The sequence below is a fragment of the Aspergillus bombycis genome, assembly GCF_001792695.1.
Source record: "Aspergillus bombycis strain NRRL26010 chromosome Unknown contig00013, whole genome shotgun sequence".
In the NCBI taxonomy this organism is placed as follows: Eukaryota; Fungi; Ascomycota; class Eurotiomycetes; order Eurotiales; family Aspergillaceae; genus Aspergillus; species Aspergillus bombycis.
This window is the reverse complement of record NW_019170015.1, coordinates 329,442-353,899: the sequence shown is the minus strand read 5'-3', so window position 1 is coordinate 353,899 and position 24,458 is coordinate 329,442. Positions and strand designations below refer to the sequence as shown.

General features: G+C 48.1%; 6 protein-coding genes across 6 annotated transcripts; 4 read left to right on the top strand and 2 right to left on the bottom strand.

Annotated features, from left to right (window-relative positions):
• Window positions 1–1,067: 1,067 nt before the first annotated feature.
• On the top strand, window positions 1,068–2,933 carry ABOM_003041 (putative neuroligin; the record flags this gene model as incomplete). The annotated part of the gene is made up of 5 exons (XM_022530171.1): window positions 1,068–1,319; window positions 1,373–1,601; window positions 1,653–2,471; window positions 2,533–2,718; window positions 2,776–2,933. 5 exons carry the CDS (start codon window positions 1,068–1,070, stop codon window positions 2,931–2,933), a joined length of 1,644 nt encoding a protein of 547 aa, XP_022392472.1.
• Window positions 2,934–6,279: 3,346 nt separating this feature from the next.
• On the top strand, window positions 6,280–10,346 carry ABOM_003040 (uncharacterized protein; the record flags this gene model as incomplete). Its single annotated transcript, XM_022530170.1, has 3 exons — window positions 6,280–6,709; window positions 6,774–7,116; window positions 7,178–10,346. 3 exons carry the CDS (start codon window positions 6,280–6,282, stop codon window positions 10,344–10,346), a joined length of 3,942 nt encoding a protein of 1,313 aa, XP_022392471.1.
• Window positions 10,347–12,250: 1,904 nt separating this feature from the next.
• Window positions 12,251–13,689, bottom strand: ABOM_003039 (uncharacterized protein; the record flags this gene model as incomplete). Its single annotated transcript, XM_022530169.1, has 2 exons — window positions 12,251–13,186; window positions 13,237–13,689. The coding sequence occupies 2 exons, from the start codon at window positions 13,687–13,689 to the stop codon at window positions 12,251–12,253; spliced, it is 1,389 nt and encodes a 462-aa protein (XP_022392545.1).
• A 2,156-nt stretch (window positions 13,690–15,845) lies between these two features.
• On the top strand, window positions 15,846–17,771 carry ABOM_003038 (glycoside hydrolase family 1 protein; the record flags this gene model as incomplete). The annotated part of the gene is made up of 3 exons (XM_022530168.1): window positions 15,846–16,012; window positions 16,080–16,950; window positions 17,010–17,771. The coding sequence occupies 3 exons, from the start codon at window positions 15,846–15,848 to the stop codon at window positions 17,769–17,771; spliced, it is 1,800 nt and encodes a 599-aa protein (XP_022392546.1).
• Window positions 17,772–18,453: 682 nt separating this feature from the next.
• Window positions 18,454–19,577, bottom strand: ABOM_003037 (uncharacterized protein; the record flags this gene model as incomplete). The annotated part of the gene is made up of 6 exons (XM_022530167.1): window positions 18,454–18,681; window positions 18,741–19,203; window positions 19,264–19,282; window positions 19,346–19,401; window positions 19,456–19,489; window positions 19,571–19,577. The coding sequence occupies 6 exons, from the start codon at window positions 19,575–19,577 to the stop codon at window positions 18,454–18,456; spliced, it is 807 nt and encodes a 268-aa protein (XP_022392537.1).
• A 3,309-nt stretch (window positions 19,578–22,886) lies between these two features.
• Window positions 22,887–23,480, top strand: ABOM_003036 (gamma-glutamylcyclotransferase family protein; the record flags this gene model as incomplete). The annotated part of the gene is made up of 1 exon (XM_022530166.1): window positions 22,887–23,480. The coding sequence occupies one exon, from the start codon at window positions 22,887–22,889 to the stop codon at window positions 23,478–23,480; it is 594 nt and encodes a 197-aa protein (XP_022392538.1).
• Window positions 23,481–24,458: the final 978 nt, after the last annotated feature.

Sequence of the window (24,458 nt, the reverse complement as noted above, 5' to 3'; positions counted from 1 at the left end):
CGAATTCTACTGGCACTAAGACAAGCTGCCATATGTAAATCACCTGGGTCAATTAATCAAGACAACGTCCTCCCCGGAGTGGCAATGTCTAACTCGTTAGTAACTTAGTAGTCTTAGCGCCATCGGCAACAACCCCAGAGTGGGACCCTGGCGTTCCGGGCCGGAATTCCTGACACCGGGTGTCTTGATGATCCACAACTGGGCCCACCAAGGAGGTCACCGGGGGATTTCCGAATTTGTTCTTGTTTGGCTTCGATCAAGCAGACAGTGCCAGCCTGGAAGAGTCCGCTTCGAATAACAGTTGTAGATAGGATGGTGCTCAGCTTGAGGCAGTGTCTTGGATATCCCTAATGCTCGAGAAGCATGGGAGGTGAGAGGTTATTGGGCGCTAGTTGCAGCTGGCTCTATTGATAAGTGCCCCCCTGATTTTATTCCAATAGTGAAAGGCAAGACAAACAAACAACTACAGTTGTAGTTTCTTGAGGAATACATTTTTCCAGACAATTTTACCAAGGTTATTCCTCATTTTCGAGATCACTATCCCAGCAAAGTGTACATTTTAATGAGTATACTGGCTCTGGTGGTGATGACAACACATGTGCGGATGTGCCACAGAGGCTGCCAACCTACCAATACTACTATACTCGTAGGAGCCAAGGGGTTTAGTGTTCGCAATTTAAGATATCCCGTTCGGTCTCTTCACAAGTCCATTGTGTAATCCAATCCTCTGAAGAGCCAAGACGGCATTGCCGAGCGCTTACAACTGCCATTTCAGAAATGACTAGTACCCTAGCCTGATTACGCCGGAAATACTGATTATCACCGAATGTGGAGGGGCAACCCTTGCCGTCGGAGATGTCATTTGCGCGAGCAAGTGCGGAGAAGCATGAAGAGGATATATCAGACCTGCCGATCATCATGACTCGGAAAGGACGGTGGCCACTTAGCTCGGGATGGTGCAGTTTTGTCGTGCTTGGACCTCAGGCATTATTCATAAATGGTCATTCTCTTGATCCCCGCGGTGATTCTGGAAGATGAAGATTTTCAATCTTTGATGACAGGTTCCGATGGCGCTGCTTCTAAAGGTCCTCCTCGCTGCTCTGCCAGGCGTGGTCGCTGGTCTTTCCCCAACCGCCACGGTCAAGAACGGCACCTACGAGGGCAAATATGTTGCTTCATACGACCAAGATCTCTTTCTCGGCATCCCCTTTGCTCAACCACCCGTTGGTGACCTCCGTTTCCAGAACCCACGGCGCTTGAACACCACCTTTGGCACCCGAAATGCCACCGAATATGCTGATTCTTGCGTCGGCTATGGAGTAAGACTAGCCTTCGCTTTGGAAATCAGTACCCCTGCTAACCCACCCTCCAGAACAGTGCGGCCTGGCCCCACACTCTCAGTGAAGACTGCCTGACATTGAACATTGTTCGGCCTGCTAAGTCAGGAGAGAGTCAGGATGACGAGCTGCTGCCGGTCGGTTTCTTCACTCACGGAGGAGGGTGGTCGATGGATTACAGTGCCAACGGGGTCTACAACCTAAGCTTTATCGTCGAGGAATCAGTCCAGATGGGAAAGCCGTTCATTGCCGTCTCCGCAGATTGTCAGTACGTTCTCTGCATGGGCCGGTTAATAATACTAACCTCGCATCTAGACCGACTATCTTTCTGGGGCTTCATGGCCAGTCAGGATATTCTCGACGCAGGCGTGGCCAACCTGGGTCTCAAGGATCAGCGACTTGCTCTTCAGTGGGTCAACGAGAATATCGAAGCTTTTGGTGGGGACCCAGCCAAGGTCACCATTTGGGGCGAGAGTGCTGGCGGTGGTAACGTTGGTTACCATGCTACTGCCTACGGTGGTCGTGATGACGGCCTCTTCCGCGGCATCATTGCTGAGTCCGGCGCGGATGGCAGCCACATGAAGAACCTGACGGAACCCCAGCAGATCTACGACACCATCGTCAGCGCTGTCGGCTGTGATAGTAGCTCAGACAGACTTGCCTGCTTGCGTAAGGTCCCCTTCGACAGACTCAATGCGACAATCACCAAGGTTACGGGTAGTTTCTACCCCGTTGTGGACGGGGACATCATCCCGGACCTACCATCGGTGCTGCTCGATTCCGGGAAGTTCACCAAGACACCTATCCTGCTCGGCACGAACGCCGATGAAGCCACCATGTTTGCTGGCACCGGAGCCAGCACGGACGAGGACATTGCAAGTCTCATTCAGTCGTCGGGGCCGGATGCCAACACAACCGAGATACTGATGGCGCTCTACCCTGACATCGACTCGCTCGGACTGCCGGCTGATTACCACGTTCTACCCGATGGACCCGTGGGAAAGCAATATAAGCGCTCGGTGGCGTTGCTGACGGACCAAATGTTCCTCTCCTGGCGACGCCTGAGGACAGATGCATGGTCCAAGTACGGCACTCCGGCGTATTCGTATCTGTTTGAGTCACCAAAGTCATCTAGTAAGTCATCTGTATCTCAATCATTCCAAGTAACAAGCTGACACTTGGGTGCTCACTGTAGCATCCCGCACAGGTACCAGCCATTTCGCCGAGATCGGCTACGTCTTCTACAACAGAATCGGCCTTGGATATGCCGCCGGCCAAAGCCCGCTCGCAAACGCGACCCAGGACGTACTAGACCTGGCCAGACTTACCACTCGCATGTGGATCAGCTTCATCACCGACCTTGACCCCAACCACCATGGAGGTAGGACCACCGCTGCATCCTGTCAATTTTGAGATTACCATCTAACCGTGATTTTAGTTTCTGGGGTCGACCACTGGCCCCTGTATAACGCTACGGGTGGTTACGGCCAGAACTTCTATTTGCATCCCACGGACGGGGGCGTGAGACCGGACACCTTTCGCCTGGCGGGGACGACGTTTATGAACTCGGTCGCGAGGGAGCCATACGGGCGATGAGAGCTACTGTGAGCAAGATACCGTGAAGACATAGTATGATTATATTGGAGCCAAGTGTACAATGCAAAATTCGAGATTGAAAAATCCCTTTTTCATGCACTTCCGGGAGTCGCTGCGCCGTGTGTATTGCCCGGACAGCCTCTGAACCGAGTAGACAATCGTATAATCATGAAACGCGTAATTCCATAACCCCCCCTGCATTACCTGTAGACCGGCAATGAATTCCACAAGGGAAAGCACCCCAACTTCCTGTTCGAGATAGAGGGCATAGAACCCAAGTGTACTCTCGTACAAGCCAATCAAACCCCACCTCGGGCACCAACGAAAAGCCAAGAGGCTAGCCCGAAGCGGGTGGGGGGGAGCCATCGATCGTCGCCTGGAGGACAGACACGATGCCATATAATAATCTATTACGGTGCTGACTGCGTTGATGCCGGTTGGCTCCGAATGTGTCGGTAGATAGCCTTTAATGCGGGGCTCAGAAAAAGATATGCACGCTGGCTGTCGTTGTCCTTCGTGTCCGAGAACGGGTGTAATGATTGACCGCCAAGGTAATGAGCGAGCCGAACAGAAACGGAAGAGAGAGGACAAAAGCGAAGACGAGGAGTTGCCGGAGAAGTCGCGGGGGAACGAGGGCCGACGTAGCGAAAAGGAAAAGCGTGAGAATGAAGGTTGAGATGAACATGACTGCCGAGTGCATCCTGTAGATGACAATGGCGTGGTGGTGATCAGTGGGGAGTGGAGGAGAGAGTCCACTAGGTTGTCACTGGAGGGGCGGGGTGGTCATGGCCCATTAAAATACATGATGAGGTCGATTATCAGTCTTGAGAATGTCTCCTGTACATCGCAGGGTATCTTGCTGGGCTTTTCCCAACGGATATAATATAGCGGCCCTCAACTTGCGACCAGGCAACGTCGGCGGCGGAGGAACATGGTTGTTCTTTTGTGGCTTGTTTAGGGCTGGCACGGGACGAATAGGGAATTAGTTGGTGGATTGGCCAACAGTTGTCACTAAGCCTCATGGCAGCTACCCTGCTAGCCTGGGTTTGTTCTTTGTTCTTTCTTTATTCTTTCGTGTATTCCTTGTTGTCTAATTTCTTACTCCTTTTCTTTCCCGTTTCTCTCCTTTTTTCAGTATTTTGGTTTTTTTTTTTTTTTTTTTCTCTTTGCTCGGGCCAAACCACATCCATCGACATGTCAGCCCTTATATGGCATTTGAATATGCAAAGCCTCATAACACGCCAAGCAACAAAAGCTAAAAAAAAGAAAAAAAAAAAGGTAAAAGCACAATAAGAAAAAGAATATAGAAGCAAAGGAAGAATACTACTAACATGGGTTATTGGCGAAGGAGAAAGAAAGCCACTGGAGTGACTAATAATAGGCAATAACAACAGTCTACTAGTGGGGGCCAAGAGCTAACTCCAAACCATCTCTCATTGACAGAGCACATAAACTAATGGGGTTACGGGTAAATGGAACGATTTAGGACCAAGGGTGTGCTGGGATGGAAAAGGCTAGAGCTCAAGGTTAAGACCAAGGGTGATGCCCCCTCTACATTAGCACCCCAGCGTGTTTACTTCCATCCCCCCCCTCTTCTCAGTTCTCTCCGTAGTGTCATTCGCTATATACCGTCCCAGCCACAGCATTTCGCATACTTAATCCGCCTATAATATATGTATGATTCTACTTCCCGGGTTCGAAAAGTCCCGACAATTGACAGGCAAAGAATAGAAAGGGGCAATGTGGTTCTATTTAGCAATAATTGTGATCCGTGAAGGCGACCTATGCCCTAACTGATGAGCTACATGCGTCCAAATCGGGAGGCAAAATGATTAGCCGTGGAAACGAGGAAGTGCGTTACACCATATATAAGTGACATCAAATGAAGGAGGAGAGCGCGGGTAGGAAATATTAACGGATAAAGTACACGAACTTGATAAATATGTATGTCTACAATGTTTCGCGTGTAGTGGATGGAGCTTTGTGTACCTAGTGTGCCTCTACTTTCTGTTGGCTAGCTGCACTGTTTAGAGGATATTAGGGATAGATCACTGTGGCTGATACAATTCCATTGTGTACATCATGAGTTGTTGTCCTATGCTACATAATAGGAGTGGTTGTAATGTAACCTAGGGAAAAATATTCCATGTCGAGTAGGACAAGAGGCGCTGTGGAAGCATCCGTCTATATTCCCAGTCGGATGACCGCGAATAGACGCTCGAAACACGTTTAGAGCTGTACGCATCAGGTAGAACTGTCCAACTAGGGAAATATGGAAGGCTTCCGCCGTGCGCTACCACAAAAATTGGGTTTGCTGAAGTCAGCCCTGGAGAACGAGTGTAACTGTATCAAGTAGGAGGGGGATGCAAGGTGATGTGCAATTGTGGCCTGCGTCTCTAGGATAATAGGTGACTAGAGATTGGCTATCAAAGTGTAACGTGATGTTGCAATCGAGTGGAGATGTTCTTGTCCAAGACCATGCAAACACCGCGGCGGGGGAATTGGTGTAGCAGATTTCCTGGAAAAGACACCCAATCCAGACAGAAGATGCATGCACAGCCTCCTGCTCGTGCCACTTGCGAGGGTTGTATGCTGTCGTCCCAACACTAGGTGGAAGAACGAGCAGTGGTCTCATTAGCAGATAATAATATTGTATCCAAGGCATCCTGCACAGTAGACAGGGCCAGGTAAACTGTTACGTACCTTGTTTGAGTTCCGTTACTCAAGGTCGGAATTTCACCCAAGGTTATATTCAAGGGTGTCAGGCCTGGCTACACGTTCTAGGTGCTCTGTGCTTTTTCATCACCGGAGAGCTAAGTGTCAGGAACACTGAGAGTGTGATTTCGCTTTTCTTTTCCTTTCCTTTATTTATTCTTGTGAAGGGTAACTTGTTATATGACTGACTAAGGGCTTATCACTCGTGTCCTGAGGGATTAAGGCGCAATTTTGGGATTGCAGGCATGCCTGGTGTCTCTGACCACAACGGTACTACACGTAAGGCTGAATAGAAACGCAGGTGCCACCGACACGGGGTCTAGACCAGACCTGCAGGTCAGGATATTGGCCAGGTTCAAATAAGGATAAGCTCGGTGGCATTGAATGGTCAGAATTAAAACGAAAAGAAAACTTATAAGCAGTGCCTGGCCTCTAAGGTAGTATCGATCATCAGTTTTAGCGTAATTGGGCTACTCCGGACTCCACCTGACTTGATCCCAACGTGGAAACGCCAATATGGCGTCCTTCCCTCCCCCCCCGCAGTCCTAAAGAGTTCAGAATCGTTATTATCTGTGTTCTTGAACTGGAGGCTCAAGCCGTGAGACCAGCCTTCGATGAAATTTACAACGTAATGCAGTATCCCCACTTGGGGAAGGCGCGTGGTGATCCAAATTCCTACACGCTTGGGCGGATGGGACTGTACTATGTGGTCCTGGCACACATGCCCGAAGCTGGAAAGGCATCTGCAGCCAGTGTGGCCAGCAATGTCGGGCGCAGCTATCCTAACATTGAGGTGGGCTTCTTGGTTGGTATTTGCGGAGCCGTTCCAGTCAGGACGGACTCTAATGTGAACCGACAAAAGAAGACAATATCGTTGGGGGATGTGATTGTCGCAAACGGGGTCATCCAGTATGATCTGGGGAAAGAAACGGAGACAGGCTTTTCCCGAAAGAAGACTTACCACGATACTCTGGGAAGACCCAATAACGAGATCCGAGGATTCTTAGCCAAAGTCCGTGCGGAGCGTCAGAACTTCTTGAAGATCTTACCTGTTTACCTTAGTACCATTTACTCATGCTTCATGATCGAATGTTCGGGACAACAGCAGAGCATGACGAGCTACAGTGGACACTCTGGACAGGAGCCTTGCGATGTTGTTATGGTTGGCTCTTCTGAAGATCTCAAGGCTACCAGATCCTCCGCCACATGTGCATTTTGGTCTGATGGCATCGGCCGACACGGTCCTGAAATCTGCGCGCGTTCGCGATAAACTAGCAAAAGACGAAGATGTCATCGGATTCGAGATGGAGGCAGCGGGAGTATGGGACAATATTCCTATAATAGTAGTGAAGGGTGTATCCGATTATGCCGATAACAATAAGGATGATAGAATGCAACCCGTCGCAGCCGCGGCCGCCGCTGCCTGCATGAGAGCCCTTGTTGAAGGATGCCCGATATCCACCTCAAGGTAGGTAGATAGAACCACAAGGGTTGCATCCAAGAACTGATGCTAAGAAATGTATTGCAAGCTCGACAGAAGAAGGATCCTTTCTAGATCCAAATCCACAGGTTATTGATTCACTGGATTTCTATCGGGCCACGTACCGTCGGGAGGAGATACACACGGCGGCGAAAGAGACTTGTGAATGGATAATTGAAAAGGAGGTGTATCAGTCTTGGATGGACGATACGCAGCTGCATCAACACGAAGGCTTTCTGTGGATCAAGGGTGGCCCTGGTACTGGGAAGTCCACTTTGATGAAGTTCATATTGCGCGAGGCAGAAAGGTCTGAAAGATACACTATCACACTGTCTTTCTTCTTCCACGTCTCTAGAGTCACTCTACAAAAGTCGCAGGTTGGGATGTATCGTTCGCTGTTGTACCAGCTTCTCAAGGCTAGTGCCGCCCCAGACCGATGTAGAGAAGAGTTTCTCCGTGCTGTTGCAAATATGAGTGGGAGTGATACTACACCTAAGCACTGGGATATCGCAGACCTGAGGCACCTACTTCTGTGTATGATGGACGTCCTGAGCAATGGCCATGTCAATCACCATGTACTTTTCCTGATCGACGCTATTGATGAATGTGCGATCAACAGGGAAAAAACCCTGGAGATGCTTTGCTTTCTTCGGCAGATAAAGAGTAATGTCCGCGGAAACCAACTCCGTTTGAGATTCTGCCTATCGACACGGTATTATGAGCATATTGATCCCAGGCCAGGGAAACTGTTAGCCCTGGACAGCTTCAGAGAACACCAGCTTGACATTGAGAAATATGTGACACAGACACTCAGATCTACAGATCAAACAATCAGAAAGGACATCTGTGTGAAGTCAGCTGGTGTGTTCCTATGGGTCAAACTTGTGGTAGACAGTTTAAATGACGATTTTCATAAGGGCAACGTGCACGATGTGCAAACAAGACTGGACAAGATCCCGCAGGGACTAAACCACCTTTATAAAGAGCTACTAAACCGAGACCGTGCACCAGGCCAAGATCTTATGCTCTTCTTTCAGCTCATTTTGTTCTCCTCGCGACCCTTGACGCAAGAGGAACTGTACTTTGCATTATTCTTCAGAAACAGCAACCTGGTCAGGAGGAATACCTCACATATGGATGGGGTCTCCAAAAGCTACATCCTCCATGTCTCGAAGGGACTCGTTGAAGTGACTGCTAGTAGCTCAAGCAAAAGCACAGTTCAGTTTATTCACGCATCAGTTCGGGAATTCATGGATGGTCAGTTGGAATTAGCATTTAGCCGTGAAGGAAACGTCAAAGGATCCTGCCATGACCAGCTACGAGACCTGTGCTTCAGATACGTCCATCGTTTCAAGCTAGGGAACAGAGACCTCGATGATTTGATGCGTCTCATGCGGCAACAAACATATTCCGTGTCCGTTAATAACGTGATAAAGAATAGCATTCTATTCTTTGGTTACGCCGTGCTCAATCTTTTCCATCACAGCAATGAGGCCCAACGCCACGGCATTGAGCAAGGCGGGTTTCTGAAAAAATTCTCGGCTGTGTATGGCGGAGACTTTTCCCAGTTCACATTCTACTATGATTCAGCCGTGGCTAACACAAAAGACTGGTACAACGACGCAACGCTTTTGCACTTCCTCTGTGATAAGTGTCTGAGGGATCTCGTCCGTCAAGAGGTCCTGAATGGATCATATGGCTGGGAACGGTCGGGCAAGCGTGGCTGCCCGATGAGTACTGCAGTATACGATGATGACCTTTATACCATACGAGCATTGCTGGGATGCGCACCATATGATGGATGTCATGGCCCTGGCAGCTATTCCAAGGTTCTGGAAGACCCCACAGTGGTTCAAAGTATGAAACAATTCTTGGAAGAAATACCTGAGGGCTGTAAGGTATTGCAGAGTGCTAAATTTTGCGAGGGCCTTGACATACAGACGTTGTTGCTCAAATATGCTCTCGACCAGGAGAACCTCGCTGTTTTAACCTTGCTGTGGCGCACAGGACTGGTTGACTTCAACCAAGCAGTCAATGGAGAAACCCCGCTGAATTGGGCACTGGAAAGACGCTCGGCCTTTCTGGTCAACCATCTCTTGGACCGCGAAAAGGACGGCATCAAGGTGGATATCAATAAACCGACGCATGGCAATCCGCCACTGAAATTAGCCATTCAGAGCAAGCGCCAACGGGAAGCCAAAATAGACATACTCCTTGGCCACGACCGTTTGGATCGTTCGTGTCTGGACAGGAGACGATGTAATGCTTGCCATTGGGCAGTACGTATGAATGATGAAGGGCTACTGAGACGCTTAATCCACTTAGGATTTCGGATGAACCATCGGGGTATCAAAGGGCACAGCCCTCTTTCGCATGCAGTGGAGTGTTGCAAGGTCGGAATGATGGAAATCCTGCTCACGGCAGATGCAACCCAGGTGGATGAAAAGGATGCGGACGGAAGAAGCCCTCTATCATGGGCGGCAGGCTGGTGCTCCCCCACAGAAAATGATGCTATCAGTGACCCAAGAACAAGAGGCTTGTTTCAAAAACAATCTTTACAGACGCCGTTGAGATTCGACAGAGTCGATGTGAATTCTGTGGACAAGGACGACAGAACGCCGCTAATGTGGGCAGTCGCAGCAGGTAATCGACCAGCTGTCCAGCTACTCTCATCCCATAAGGACACCGATATCAACTGCTGTAGCAGATTTGAAGAAACATCTCTCAGCATTGCCATCATGAAAGGGGACCCAGTGATTGTTAAAATGATACTAGAAAACAGAAGGATCGACGTCAATCTACGGGGTATCTACGGTCGAACTCCTCTATCATGGGCATTTGGCCCATGGCACCCTCTGAAAAAGGACAAAGCACAAATAAGCCAGTGCCGCAACCCTGCAATTGTCAGGTTACTTTTCGAGTCAGGGGCGGACATGAGCATTATAGACGCTCTTAATCATACCCCACTGTGGTGGGCTCGGTCTTACGATGTAGTGGCAAGGGGCAATCTAGAAATTCAAACCTATCAAGACTCCCCTCTCACCGTTTGGGGGGACTACCTTTCATCATCAGAGAAAAGGAGGGCGCTTCAAATGCTCACTCGCGACGAAGCCACCTTCAGGTGTGAGATCTGGTGCATGTGGCAGGTTTGCGAAAAATACGGATTGCAGGCCAGGTACCCCTGGACATCTGAAATTGGGATAGATATCCTAGAGTGAAGATGCCCATTGGTTGGCATTCAGGGGACATTGCTCATGCCATTTCATGTTGCTGACTGTCAACCAACTGATACCAATGCTCACCACCTAGACTGTGTTTGTCTTCTATAACTATAACTTCATGAAATTACCACGCGGGAAGAATTGAACACCTTTCATTTTTTGTACTTGTAAGTCCTGGATCAATCCCCCCTAAAATTGTAACACCTAGATGAGAAAGCCAAGTATAAGACCAAGAATCGGCCCGATAATCAGCCAGTTGTGAACAGCATTACGGAATGCCACTGAGTTCTGGCCTTCCTCCTCAAATCTCATGTTCATTGAGTTATTCCCAAATCCAAGCGTCGGGACCCATGAAGGCTTGTTTCCCTTATTTAAAATATCCGAGTGAAGAGGGTCCACCCTCCCCAGAAATTCAATCGATCCTTCTCCATACATAGCGTCACCTTTCTCGTTATTGACCAAGAACCAGGCACTAAAAGAGAAGCTGGCCGATTGGTTATCGAACATTAAACTGGCGATGGGCTCGGTGATAGGGATATCTTTCGGGTTATGATCGCCTTGATCTAAGAAGTTGAGGCCCCACCACGTATCGGCGGAGTCATCACAGGAGCTCATGTTCATCTCCACTGTCTTGACTCCTCGTCCGGTGTCATTAGAGGCTCCTATGATATGGTACGGCGGACCGAGCTCGTTTTCGAGCGAAAGATTGAAGTAGGGCTTATGTGATCCACTTGTGTAGCCTGGGATTACGTGTCTAAGGGGTGTTATTTGTGTGCATCTCGTTGGATGGTTGGAAATTGGACGTACTCGATTGAAAGGAATTGCCACCTTAAGTTCCTTTCTTCGTTTCCCATATCAGAACCGTGGACAAAGTCGAAGTCTGTTAACGCTGACTTTAGAGCAATCTGTACCGGGTTCTTGCCCTCGTCATCGGGGTTTGTCTTTGTCACGGCCAGTATAGATTCAGATGCGAATCTTGTAGTTTTATTTCGAAAGGGACGGCACACCTCATCGCCATTGTCATCTAGAAGATATTGCAAATTGAACGTTGTAGTGCCGTTGTAGTACCTGTCACCAGTCAATAAGAATATATCCATTCCAGATGGACTTATGGCTTACGATCCAATCCAAGAGTAGAGAAAATATGGCAGCCCGGTTATGTTCCTGAGGCGGAAGTTGTATTCGGGGTCAAAGGTGGAATCTTTGAAACCAAGAGTCTGTAAGGGAAGAAGTGTCCAGATCAGCAAGATGTAGTTCATCTTGCAAATCATGCCAGTTTACTTGTTGTTTCAGTCCAAGAGCCTTCTACTGGGGAAGAGAGAATGTCATTAAGCGTAAACATTGTGACTCGAAATGATCATCCATCACATGAGCAGAGATAGCTCGTGTTGGTACTTGGCATGCAATTCTAGTGGTTCTTCCAAGGTTCGCTAATTTCACACATTTCAGCAGTTTCTGACGGGCAGTCAGGGAGGAATTACACACTAGCAGTGTAGTGTCTTGGCTCTGTCCACAGCCGCCTGAAATGCCTTGATAAAGTGGGTTAAACCCCGCTCGAAAAAGGTTATATCGAAAAAGTTGAAATTACCCCTTTCAGTAATCACTGAAGCTATTCAACGTATGCTTGGTTTGCATATCTTGTAGTACTCCTTGGCTTTTGTCATTCTCATTACCGTGCAATATTCAAAGATACATATACTCGAAGTTCATACTACTAGCTGTCGAAACCCACGGCAAACTCATTAACAAACTTAGCACTACGAGTAAGAAAAGTCAAGTATAGCAATATATTAACCAGCATCGTGAGCGTTCCTCCATTCAGCTAAAGACCAACTCTACCAGTCAGTATGAGTGAGTGACTAGGAGCACATGGATGGACGCTGGGAGATTCAACTCTTTCGTCACTTCAAAAATCCCCAGAGGTTATTCAGGCTTTCAGCAAACGTCGGATGCGCGAAGATAGCATCTTGCACTTTGCTATATGGAAGTTTTGCAATCATAGCCATCTCCATGATACTCATAAGCTCTCCACCTTCCGTGCCGAGACATGTAAAGCCAAGAATTTGCCCATCATTGGCATTAACCACTGCTTTCATCATCCCTTTTGGTTCATCGGTCTCTAATGCCCTGGCAACGTAGCTCATTGGCATAACCGCTGTTGCTATTCTCATTCGTGGGTACAGCTCGCGCGCCTCTCTCTCATGCAACCCAACGTGGCCTAGTTGTGGGTCTGTATATACCACATACGGCACGAGTCTGTCTTTCACAGTGGGTCCTGAATGTGCCAGAGAGTCGGAGAGTAGAGAAACCTTCAAAACCCGAAAATCATCATAGGATATATGTGTAAAAGCAGGAGGGCCCTTGACATCGCCGATGGCATAAATAGAAGGGACAGAAGTCTCCAGAAACTCGTTGCACTTGATGTACCCTTTTACATCGACTTCGATTCCTGCAGCGTCTGTGTTCAGGTAATCTGTGTTAGGAACCCTACCAGCAGCAAAGAGAATATGAGTGCCGTTGCTCACAATCTCAGTGCCGCTTTGAGTCTCCACTGATAAGCTAAATGTTTCCATAGATGTAGATGAAATCGATGTGGCTCTGGCCCCCAGATGAATCTTCAAATGCTCGTCCCACAGGATATCCAACAGCTCAGCTGCTATCTCTTTGTCCTCACGAGGCAGCAGCTGTGGCCCTCGCTGAACAATTGTCACTTTTGATCCAAGTCTCGCGAATAGTTGGCCGAACTCAACTCCAACATACCCACCCCCGATGACCACTAAATGTCCCGGCAGCTCACCTAGCTCTTGAATCGATGTGGAGTCCAGTACCCTGGCTTTCTCTACCCTTTCCAATCCATCGAGCCTTGGAGGTGCGGCCGGCAACCAACATTAACAATGATCTTTTCCCCCTTGAGAAGTCTGTAGCTCCCATTGGGGAGCATCACTTTGAGGGTGGTCGCATCGTTAAAGCGTGCCTCCCCTCGCAGAACATCAACCCCAGCAGCTTCCAGGCCTTTTTCACTTCCACTGCGGAAGGAGCTCACTATATCGCGTTTTCGCTGCCTCACTTTCTCCATAGAAACAGTGAACTCATTCATCGACCCTATTTGCCCTGGTAAGTGGATACCGTAGTCTGGCCCCCTGCGGATTAAATGCGCAACGCGACCTGAAGCAATCATAGTCTTGGTTGGCGTACAGCCTTCGTTGATGCAACAACCGCCAAGGTGTTCTTTTTCTATGAGTGCAGTCTTCTTGTTTGCAGCAGCCAATGCCTTTGCAAGCGGAGTACCGCCTTGGCCCGAGCCTATTATGATGGCGTCGTAGTGTGTAGTGGTTGCCATTTTTCTGGTGATCAATTGCCCTAATTGTCGACGTGCTGTGTAGAGGTACGTAAACGATATCGACATCACGGGTCCTATCGTAGATTTAATTGATTAGAGTGCAACTGAGAAACGTGGTTTATATATAACAATCGTCATTCGACGTAGGTAGTGTGACAATACATCATGGTTCGGTATGTGGTGGCATGTTCCGTGGATTCGATTAACCTTATTTTATCTTGTTAAATCACAAGATCCAGACCACCTTGGACTATCATGCACGATTGGATTATAACAGACAACCAATAAAGGGGGCTGCTGTACGAGGCCTCAAATATACTTCGGGTGAAGGCAAATACCGCATCCGATGGACGTTGCTGTTGATTCCAATTCAAAATGCTCTTCATGTATAGTCGTATTGGTAGGCATGGCCTTCGCTTATACTAGTCTATGAATAAGCCTGAACAATTAGAACCCAGTTTCATCCTAGAAAGCACGAGTTAGTTAATGAGAAGCAACGGAATCTCCTTGGTGTAGCAGGGCTATCCCACTATGAGTGTGCGGGATTGCAGCATCCAATTTATACCTTCAAGCTGGTATGAATGTCAAGCGGGCGGCACATAGTCATCCTCCAGCCCTCATTCCTAACAGAATTACTATTCAATGACCTGTCTACAGGTAAAATCCATTGCACAATCAGTCCCTCGTTATGGCATGCATGTTAAGATGCCATGCTGCACATATCTTGATCGTCTTAGGTAACCCTAAGCCCTAATACTGTCCCTGGATTCATGAGATGTTGCCCCCTTCTACACATAGCACCTCGCCAGACTCTCTATCGTACTATTTTCAGTAGTTTTGCAGCAATACCTTTCTTGACATTATGCACACTTCCTGTATATGTCTAAGTGGTTCTTAGAACATTTGCATCAAGCGCTGTCGGGATTTGGCCCGGAATCTTGATCATCATATAACCAGGCTCTGGCGGGATATAATATCATGGTAGTAACACGTAGCTTGTTTATTCAACGCCAGTGATCTGTGGCCCTGCTGCTAGCTTTCTGATTTCGGACAGTCGCCGGGGGACATCGAACCTAGTAAGAAACATGAGACAGCGCTTCCGAGTAGCCAGAGACTGTACAACGTTGATAGGATCTATAAATGTTTATTAGAGACCCAGGAAAAGAGTTACCACGGCATTCCTCGTTTTACCGTCGAATAAACGTAATCCCCCGAAACCTTCTCGTGACACTTTGACATATTAATATTACATTATATTTGGCCTGTTAACAGCACCGAGAAGATGCCTCTGCCGAAGTTATGCCGAAACTTGTGTCTTTCTGCGCTAGAACCTTACACCTGGGTCATGCCGGCCTGCACCCCGCGGGTGAGATGCATAGTAGGACAAAGAACCGGCATCCTTCGGGAAGAATCCATGCAATTGCGTCTCAGAGCTGCGGAGAAACACTTTGAGCCACTTGGACTGCCGCCGTTGAGATGACCACATACGGTAATTGAGCCCAACCGGCAGATATTCCCCCGGGGTTCGGGCAGCAACTTCACTTCTTCATTCGGTCCGCTGGTGGATGAATATTTTAGACTTTCTTCGAGGAATATAAATTCCGCTTTCCTACGAACGGGAGCCACGGCCCACTTTCCTTCCCGAACCGCGTGGTTGACATTGGTCTCATCCGGGCGTCATCTGTTGCCAACCAAAGGTCTTCAAATGTGTTGGCAAGTTTGAAGATTGTCCCTTCGCCGGTACGTGACTAGTCGACATCTTTGATTATGACTAGCATATCTTGGATACCTGTGAGCAGGTAAAAAGGTAATAACATATTTGGTGATGTCTCTTTCTGGCTCGGACCACTTCCGTTTACCATGTGGAGCAACTTGTGGGGTTTGGAGTTAAAACCTGGAGACGCCGGGGTTGCTTGAGCCTAGCTAGAATATGGCATATGCATACAACCACCTCAGCTCTAAACGTCGATCCTTACCAGAACTGTGGTGGCATGGCTTTCCTCCTCACTTGTACATACGCTGGGATTCTTGGGGAGGAGTTTAGAGGATGCTTATGGGATTGGTTTCTAGGGGCCTCAAGTATATAAAGACCTTCCAGAGCCGCTGTTTCAATGTTATCATCATACACCGTGCAGAGCTGTCGAGAAGTAAACAAGATGCGAGCCACCCTGTCATGTGTTGCTCTGCTGGCAGCGTTTGCTGATGCACAGCAATTGTACTTCACGACGGATGGTTATACTGAGCGTCCGCAGTGTACTAAACCGGCTGTCGTTCCTCGGTACCATTTCCGGCCCTTTTCCTATACCCTAAACGAGACCATTCGGTGAGTGCTCTCACATACACTTCTATTACAAACCAGAAAGCAAAACCTAACTAGTGGAATGTTGCAGCTATGCTACTTCGGTAGCCGCACCAACCACGACCCGAACGTATGCGCCACCTTATTCGGAAGCCGTCAAGCACCTCACGACAAGTCCGGTGACTACGACATGGGGTAACTGGCTGCCCAATCAGACAGTAATTACGGCTACAGACACAGATGATCCTTATGGACAAGCCGCATGGTCCTCGCTCTGGCAACAAGCCGAACTAGAGAACTACACGACTACCGGGCTGTATTCTACCACAGTCAGTCCCACAGCGGTTCCAAGCAGTGAGCTAGCCCTACCGCCGCGGGACTACTTCGGACCAACTGATTGCTATAACTTCCCGGATGACTTTATCTTTGGCGTTGCAGGAAGCGCAGCTCAAGTGGAGGGTGCCATGGGGTTGGAAGGACGTGGCCCTACCATCCAGGAGAAGCTAGTGAATGCTACTCAGCCAAAGAATTATGTGACAAACGAGAACTACTACCTCTACAAGCAAGACATCCAACGATTGGCTGCCATGGGAGTTAAATACTATAGTTTCTCGATCCCATGGACTCGAATCCTACCCTTCGTGTTGCCAGGTTCTCCCGTGAACGAACAGGGGATCAAGCATTATGATGACTTAATCAACACCGTCCTTGATGCCGGAATGCAGCCTATAGTCACCTTGCTTCATTTTGACAGTCCCTTGATGTTCGTGGGCAGCGACAACAGGTCCGCTCATCCAGACATTGGCTACTACAACGGTGGCTACCAGAACGAGACTTTCGTGGGCGCCTTCGTCAACTACGCGAAGATTGTTCTCACTCACTACGCTGACCGCGTTCCGATCTGGGTTACCTTCAATGAGCCCTTTCTCTATTCATTCAACTTTGCTGGTGCCAATAACGTGGTGCATGCCCACGCGCAAGTGTACCATTCTACCACGAAGAGCTGAATGCCACCGGCAAGATCGGTATCAAATTCAATGACAATTTCGGAGTTCCTCGCGATCCAACCAACTCAAGCGACATCATCGCCGCCAACCGATTCCAAGAAATCCAGCTTGGCCTGTATGCCAACCCCATCTTCCTAGGCGAGCAGTACCCGGACTCTGTCCTGACAACTCTACCGGGTGCTAAGCCACTCAGCGACCAGGACCTCTCCTACATAGGCAACACCTCAGACTTCTTCGGCGTCGACCCATACACCGCGACGGTCGTCTCTCAGCCAGCCGGAGGTATCGAGAGTTGCACAAAGAACCAATCTACAGAGAACCCGTTATTTCCTTCCTGTGTCATACAAGAGACAAAGAACATCTACGGTTGGAACATCGGGTACCGCGCCCAAAGCTACGTGTACATCACACCCACTTATCTCAGGGCATATCTCAACTACCTCTGGAATACCTTCCGGAAGCCCGTGTTCGTGACCGAGTTCGGGTTCCCTGTATCCCATGAGGCCGACCTGGAGTTGTCAGACCAGCTGTTCGACACGCCGCGCAGTATCTACTATCTATCCTTCATGTCGGAGATTCTAAAGGCCATCCACGAAGATGGGGTGCATGTTATGGGCGCTTTGGCTTGGTCATGGGCTGATAACTGGGAGTTTGGCGATTACAAGCAGCAATTTGGGTTACAGGTGGTGAATCGGACAACACAGCAGCGATTTTTCAAGAAGAGCTGCTTTGATTTGGTTGATTTTGTGGGTGCGAGATTGCCATCTTCGTCATGAGTTTCGTCATCCTGTGAAGGTCAAGGCGGAGCTGAATTTGGAGGGTCACGCGGGCTGTTGTTCAAATCGTCGTATATAACTCAAGCCAATGGCGAAGGCGTGGATTAGTATATTGAATCTTAGTTTGCGAGCGAATCATAGATACTTAACTATGATCCAATATTTAAACTCCAGGCTAGACACCATAGGCTATCATAAACTAGTCGTCATTGTCTTGCTTCTTCCCTACTACACAAATCCTCATCTGGCCCCTATTGATACCACCACTACCTTGACTGACTATTACCAGCGCGACCATATAGCAGAACCTGGATTAATCCGGTTTTTCTTTTTGCAGCTCTTTCGCCTAGTCCGGGTTGAAGATCATCTAGTAACCAGCAGGGCGGCGTTTACTAAAGCTGGGCACGTTGAGAAGGAACCAGAAGCCTCATGGGCTCGAGGCCAGCTATTTCCTCGTTGACCGCGGCCCTAGGTAGCCCATTGCGGTATACATGATGTGAGTCTGTGCCACAGCTGCGATATGGCGCCGCCTTTTGGTAATTATTATCTTATCTTGTGTTACGTGGTGGAACGGAGAATCTATTATTCAAGGCAGCGGACCTGTCGACTGCGAAAAGAAAATACGGGGAAGCATATACGCCACGAACTGCCTTCCAATCTGTTCATTCAGTACTGAGAGTAACTATGCATAATACTTCCCATTCAGAACCCTAGCACCGTCCTCATCATACTGCTGCTTAGACACCCAAATGCCCTGGGAGTCAGCCGCAGCCACAATGGTACCACCCAGCCAGACCGAGTATTCAGGATGCGCGGGTTCAACGATGTTCACAGATGCAGATTCCGGCGCAACGTTAACGATCGCATTGTGCAGTTGGTCTGCCAGGCCAGGATCCGGGTTGGCTCCGGACTAAATTATTTCATTGTTAATAACCAGTGACAGTAAAGCTTAGTCAGGGCTACACATACCAGGATGATATTACTATACAAAGTAGCCTGAACGCTTTCGTCGAAGTTTTGAGCTACGTTTGATATAGCAAATGAGAGATCTCCCAGCTCAACTTGGGCTCTTGCTTCCGCGACACATCTCCCTTCGATCACGGGGACGACGCGGGCGTATTCATACCCAACGTCAATGACTAGGCCGGTAGTGCGATTGGATGCATAGACGGCCAACACGGCATCGGGTACGATATTGAGGGCGGGTGCGTTGAAGTTCTCAAACATCATCTGCACGGTCTTCTCCCGATCCGCGTCGGAGGTGAATGGGGATTCGGCGAGCAGGATGGGGTGTTCTTCCGTTGCGACCTTAAGCTCATGGTAGAAGGCGTGTCGGTAGAGCTTCTCTAATGCGTCCCAGTTTGTCACGGAGCTGTTTTGGAGTGGGTTTACGAGGGGCTCGTTGTTTTGGATGGCTTCGTCGCCGACAGACCTAGTTGTGTAGGTGATGTTAAGCAAACTCGGGGTACAATGTTCCAGGGTTGGTGGTTACCGTGAGCCAATGACGGTTCCTTTCTATATGTGTTAAAATAGAACATAACTAGCATGGGCTGCGAAGGATTCCACAAACTTACGGAAGACAGAGCGAGGGGCATCGTCACCGGCAAATCCAGCCCTGGTACGGAAGGAGCTGCGAGAAGATTAGCCACGTACAGATGTTTGGAAGTGAAGTAGGGCAGCGTACCCAGCGTCAATGACAAGTCCTTGGACGTCACCGTCTAATGTCCGAAACCAATTAGCACGGGTTAGTAAGACAATGCTAGGTTATATAAATGGTGGAATTAAACTAGGGAGCCTACCGGACATTATTGCGGGATAGATAAGTGGGTTTGGTTTGATCTTATGAGAGAACTGAGAGAATCAGATCTAAGATGCGGGATCGCTTTTATTTATATAGGCTCCGGTGGGGTGAAAGCAAATGTTCTTGACTGGCTGAATGGTATTCCTGAGCAGGCTACGTTATCTGGCCAGTTATATCATCACACTTGGTGATATTTGTGTAAGATCGTCGCTTGGATACGTGGAGATTCACTCACTAGTGAACTTACTGGATGCCAAAGCAATGGTTCAATGGGTGCGGCTGAGGATTCCAGATCCTGTGGGTCCGTGTCTATCATGGTGGTGGGGATATCTAGATGGTGAGAAAGTTCTCGAGATATGACAACGCTTATATACAGCCAACCAAACTTCTCTCTGTATAACAATAGCTCATGGATAGCATCCCCTAAAACCCCTATATTATAATGTATTTCCAGCGTAGGTGTGGTAGAATTGCTCATCATGATATTTTCCAGCCGCTCCCGAATGTCAACTTCAGCTGAACCCCGCAGCCCCGCAGTATGTTTCTCAACGTATACATACGCCATATGCATAGTACACTGGCAAGTTCACAATATGAGGCTATAAATTAATCACTAGTCATAAGCAGGGTACAAAATAAGATTTAGTTCTTCAGTCACACCATAGCTATACCTGATTGCATTGCATTGTGTTCAATCATTACTGAAATTCTTAATTTTAGATAGACCTTGTATAGAAATGGAACCAAAAATAAAAGATAATACAATAACCAAAATACTAGGAAAAGATTCTATATATAGTTACAAATATTGTGGAACATTGAGTAAACTGTTGTCAAAAATATACCATTTCGTCTATATAAGATAATGCATACTCGAGGGATCCTTGGGGCCTGTCTATTAATCCGAACCTCCCCCAAAGGTCCAGTCCTACTGCTCACCTGCCATAGTTTTGTCGGTGATATCTACTACACAAGGTAGAAGAACTGTCAACTGAAAGCTTCGATACAATGCCCATGCCCTTACCACCGTCTAATAACGCTACACATGGAATTCTGTGCTCCATCTGGATTGCGGTTGCTGGTTGGTTGCACCATAGGTACCCGGACAAGCGCTGTGGCGGGGTCTGAAACTTGCCCCAGGAATCGTGTGTTCTCCCGGGCTTTCAGCGGGATCTATATGTGTACTATCCCGGTTAAATCAAATCTGATGAGATCATTGGATCAGATTCAATGCCAGATACGTAGTATATGTTTCGTATATATCCCATGGTTACTCTGTCGATTTCCGGTTTCTCCATCGCGCTTGGAGCTTAGTTCCAGAGATCATCGTTGTGCACCTTGCTTTCGTCGCTTTCTGGCTGATGTGTAGGAACAGGCTGCTCAGTATATGATAAGGCTTAGAATAACCAATATCTTCACTCAGAGTTGCGGGTAGTTTCTATGGAAGAAGGTGTATAGAACGAATTAATTGGCCTGTACCAAATTGCAACGTGCACTTTGTCACAAGGCTGGCATTTTATAGCCCCAGTTGTACCTATTCACCACAATATACTAGGGTTGGTCTATCAAGACCAATTACCTAGTGTTTACGATCAGCCAAAGGGCTGGTAATACGACGGATGGTTACTCTCAGATGCTAGGTTGGTAAAAGTAAGTACACTACTCTCGATCATAATCAATCTATGTCTAATAGGATCTAGGTGCGATGTGTGGGTGATATCTTATCATTGACTGGTCGAGTTACGGATTATCTATGTACATCGATAGACTACTCCTAGCTGTGAGTCGTGACAGGCAATAAACACGATAATAACTACATTGGCAAGAGTAGATTGGGGTATAATACTACAATAGTAGTATTGGTGAGTATTTACTGAGGTTTAGGAGCAATAGACTGGAAGTAAAAAGAGCTGTTCTACTTTGATCCTAGTCTTTCAAAATTGGGTTGTATGCAACCAGAAAGTAGTAACCAAGACTTTACGGGAGGATGGTAGATGGAGGATAGGCTGTGGTAAATGGTAGGGTTCTGGTAGGTCAGTGGTAGGTCAGTGGTAGGCCAGTGGTAGGTCTATTGTATGGTATGGTAGAGGCTAGTGGAACCGTAGCCGCTGGTAGCCTGACTAGCTGCATACATTTGGAGGAGTGAGTGCCTTGTCTTTAGAGTCCATTCTTGGTGAACTTGTTCCTTAGATGACTCGTTGGTGATATGACATGCAGCTAGTAAAACCATTCCAAACACGGCTCGGATTTGGACGACTTTTGACGGCGCTCGTTGAAGAGCACCACCCAAAACTCAAGAACATGACTAGAAGTAAAGTATTTAAATCAAGGCTATGCCCTCAGAATATCATTATCGAGTGACTACAGCATTCAAAGCTTGCCGGTGTATTATATATTACTTTCACCTTTTCCTCTAATATCCTCTTTGGCAGCAATCAAAATGGGAATTCTCATGAAGCTTGACCCTGCTGCACAGGTTAGCAATGTCATACAGAAGGGACTGGAGATCAAAACCCTGCAAGAAGAAGCTTTGGCCCAGCTCCCACAGAACGCTCTCTACATTGTCCTTTATATTCGGTCTGACCCTGCCCGAGCGAATGATTTCCACTGGGGCTATTACTTCCACCCAACCACCAGCAGAGAAACCAAATACCACATTAGAAACTTAGGTGGCGGATAGATACCTGACCAGGGACCAACCAGCGGTGTCTTCAAGTCGAACGTTCTCTGCGTCCTCATTCAGAATGCGAACATTCCAAAGGCAAAACATGGAATCCTCGACCAAACTATGAGATTCCGCGATGACGACGTCAATACAATCCCTGGCGTAACTTGTCGTATATGGCTAATAACTATCTTGCAATATCTTATCGAACAGGGTCTGGTTCGATGTGGTGATCGTTAGCAGTTGCAAGATGAGTGTATGGCGTTCGGAAAGCAACACAGGGCGACTGCTGCGGCTAAAAGCCAGCCGCGCCCTGTGGTTAGGTCAAGGCTGTGATCCTTTAACGTTCACTGGTGTTAGAACAAAAATATGGCTCCCTGGCTCTAGACTCGTGCCAGATTCTGTCTTTACGCTATAGTTCGGAGGATAACTACAACGGATGGAGGGTTAAAGTTAAAGCTTTATTTAATAAATCCTAAATAACCGCGGTCAAACTAAGCCTATTTAGACTGCAGTAACGCGACACTGCATAGTTAACCATAGACACGCAAACACCGGGCGGGATGACCTCAGCTTCTATCAAATTTCCATTCTTCAGTTGGGTCTCACCTCCGCCCTGTAGACACCCTGTTGGCCGTCAACCGAAGACATGTCTAACAATCAAGGAGACGGGGGAGCCGCTGTCTCTGCCCCTCCCCCGCCTCCCCCTCCTCCGGCCGAAGATCCAAGCTCCAAAGTCTCGCCGTTTGTCAAGAAGCTGAGGTCGGCTCCTCCTGGCTATTTCTTCCAACCTGAACGGCCACCGCCTCACCGAGATCCATTTGCTGCGCCGACCGGCCCTTATTTCTTCTACGGCACCCTGTCTGATCCCGCTATGCTCCGCGATGTCCTTGGCTTGGAAGCCGAGCCACAACTTCGACCCGCCACCATGACAGGCTACGAATGCAAGCTATGGGGCCAGTATCCAGCTCTCCTCGATTCCCCAGAAAAGGTGGTCCGTGGGGCTGTCTATCATGTCGAAACGGAAGAGCATGCGGAGAGGCTTGCCAGCTATGAAACGGATAATTATCAGGCCGATCCGTGTCGCATCAACTATACCGACGGCAATGAGCCCGTCCAAGACTTGGGGTATTGTTTTAAATTTGTCGGCAATGTCAGAGACTTGAGTGATGGCACCTTTGATCTGGGGACTTGGCTAAGGAGAGTGAAGAGGGTGACAGAGGACTCATCGGATGTTAAGTAGTTGAGGGAAGAAAGGCATGTATCTTGACTCCCAGTACTAAGAAATACTAACGCCATCATGAAAGAGCATTTTGAGTTAACTTCTTGAAACTGGTTCCTTTGGTGCCTCGATTCTGTTCGGCGTCAACTGCCGATGTCTGCTTCCATTCTATGTGTTTTTGTTTCTTGCCTGGAAATATCCTGGACGCTGCTGCAATGCGGAGGAAGCGGGACCAACATGATAAATAGAATACCAAATGCCAATCATGCCCTTGACTGATGTGCTGAGCCTAGTTTCTGGTGCATCAGATTAATATACCATTAGTGGTGAGCTGGTGATTTGCAATTCCAAAGGTAATCGCTCCACTCAGCCGCCGCAAATATACTACTAGTAGTAGTCTAGTAGATGAATCCTGACTCATGGATGCCGTGTTGAAGGAGAAATTAGATTCAGTATATCTCGATGTACCTCATTTTTACGAAAGTGAGCCTCCTAAAAACCTACCCCAACACCGGCCGCGGGGTTAAATGTGTCCAGCCCCTTATAGCAACTCCACACCTACTCTGGTCCATCTCCGCGACACACAACATGCATGTCAATACCAAGGTGCAACCGCCATTTGGACATTGCGAAGTCGGCTATTCGCACCCGTGAGGAATGGATAAGGAGAGTTTTCACCAGGAAGTAGTGTCATACAGTACTCATAATGGAATCACGAGCTTTAGATGTTATTCCATGGTTGATTGTCTATCATCCAAATTCAGACGGAGTGCGGTGGACGGACACAAAAGGCTTCAGCAGGGACAAGCTGAATGCGAGGGAGACCCCACTGACGATAGATCTCAGATGAGAGTTCAGGAATTACGTGGTGAGAGTATGGAGATAACCCAACACACCAGCAAAACAGTAGACCCCTATTAAAGACTTTATACATAACACAAATATGATCATAGCTTGAAAGAGCAACTAGCAAGGTGTTCGAGGATAGTGAACATGGAA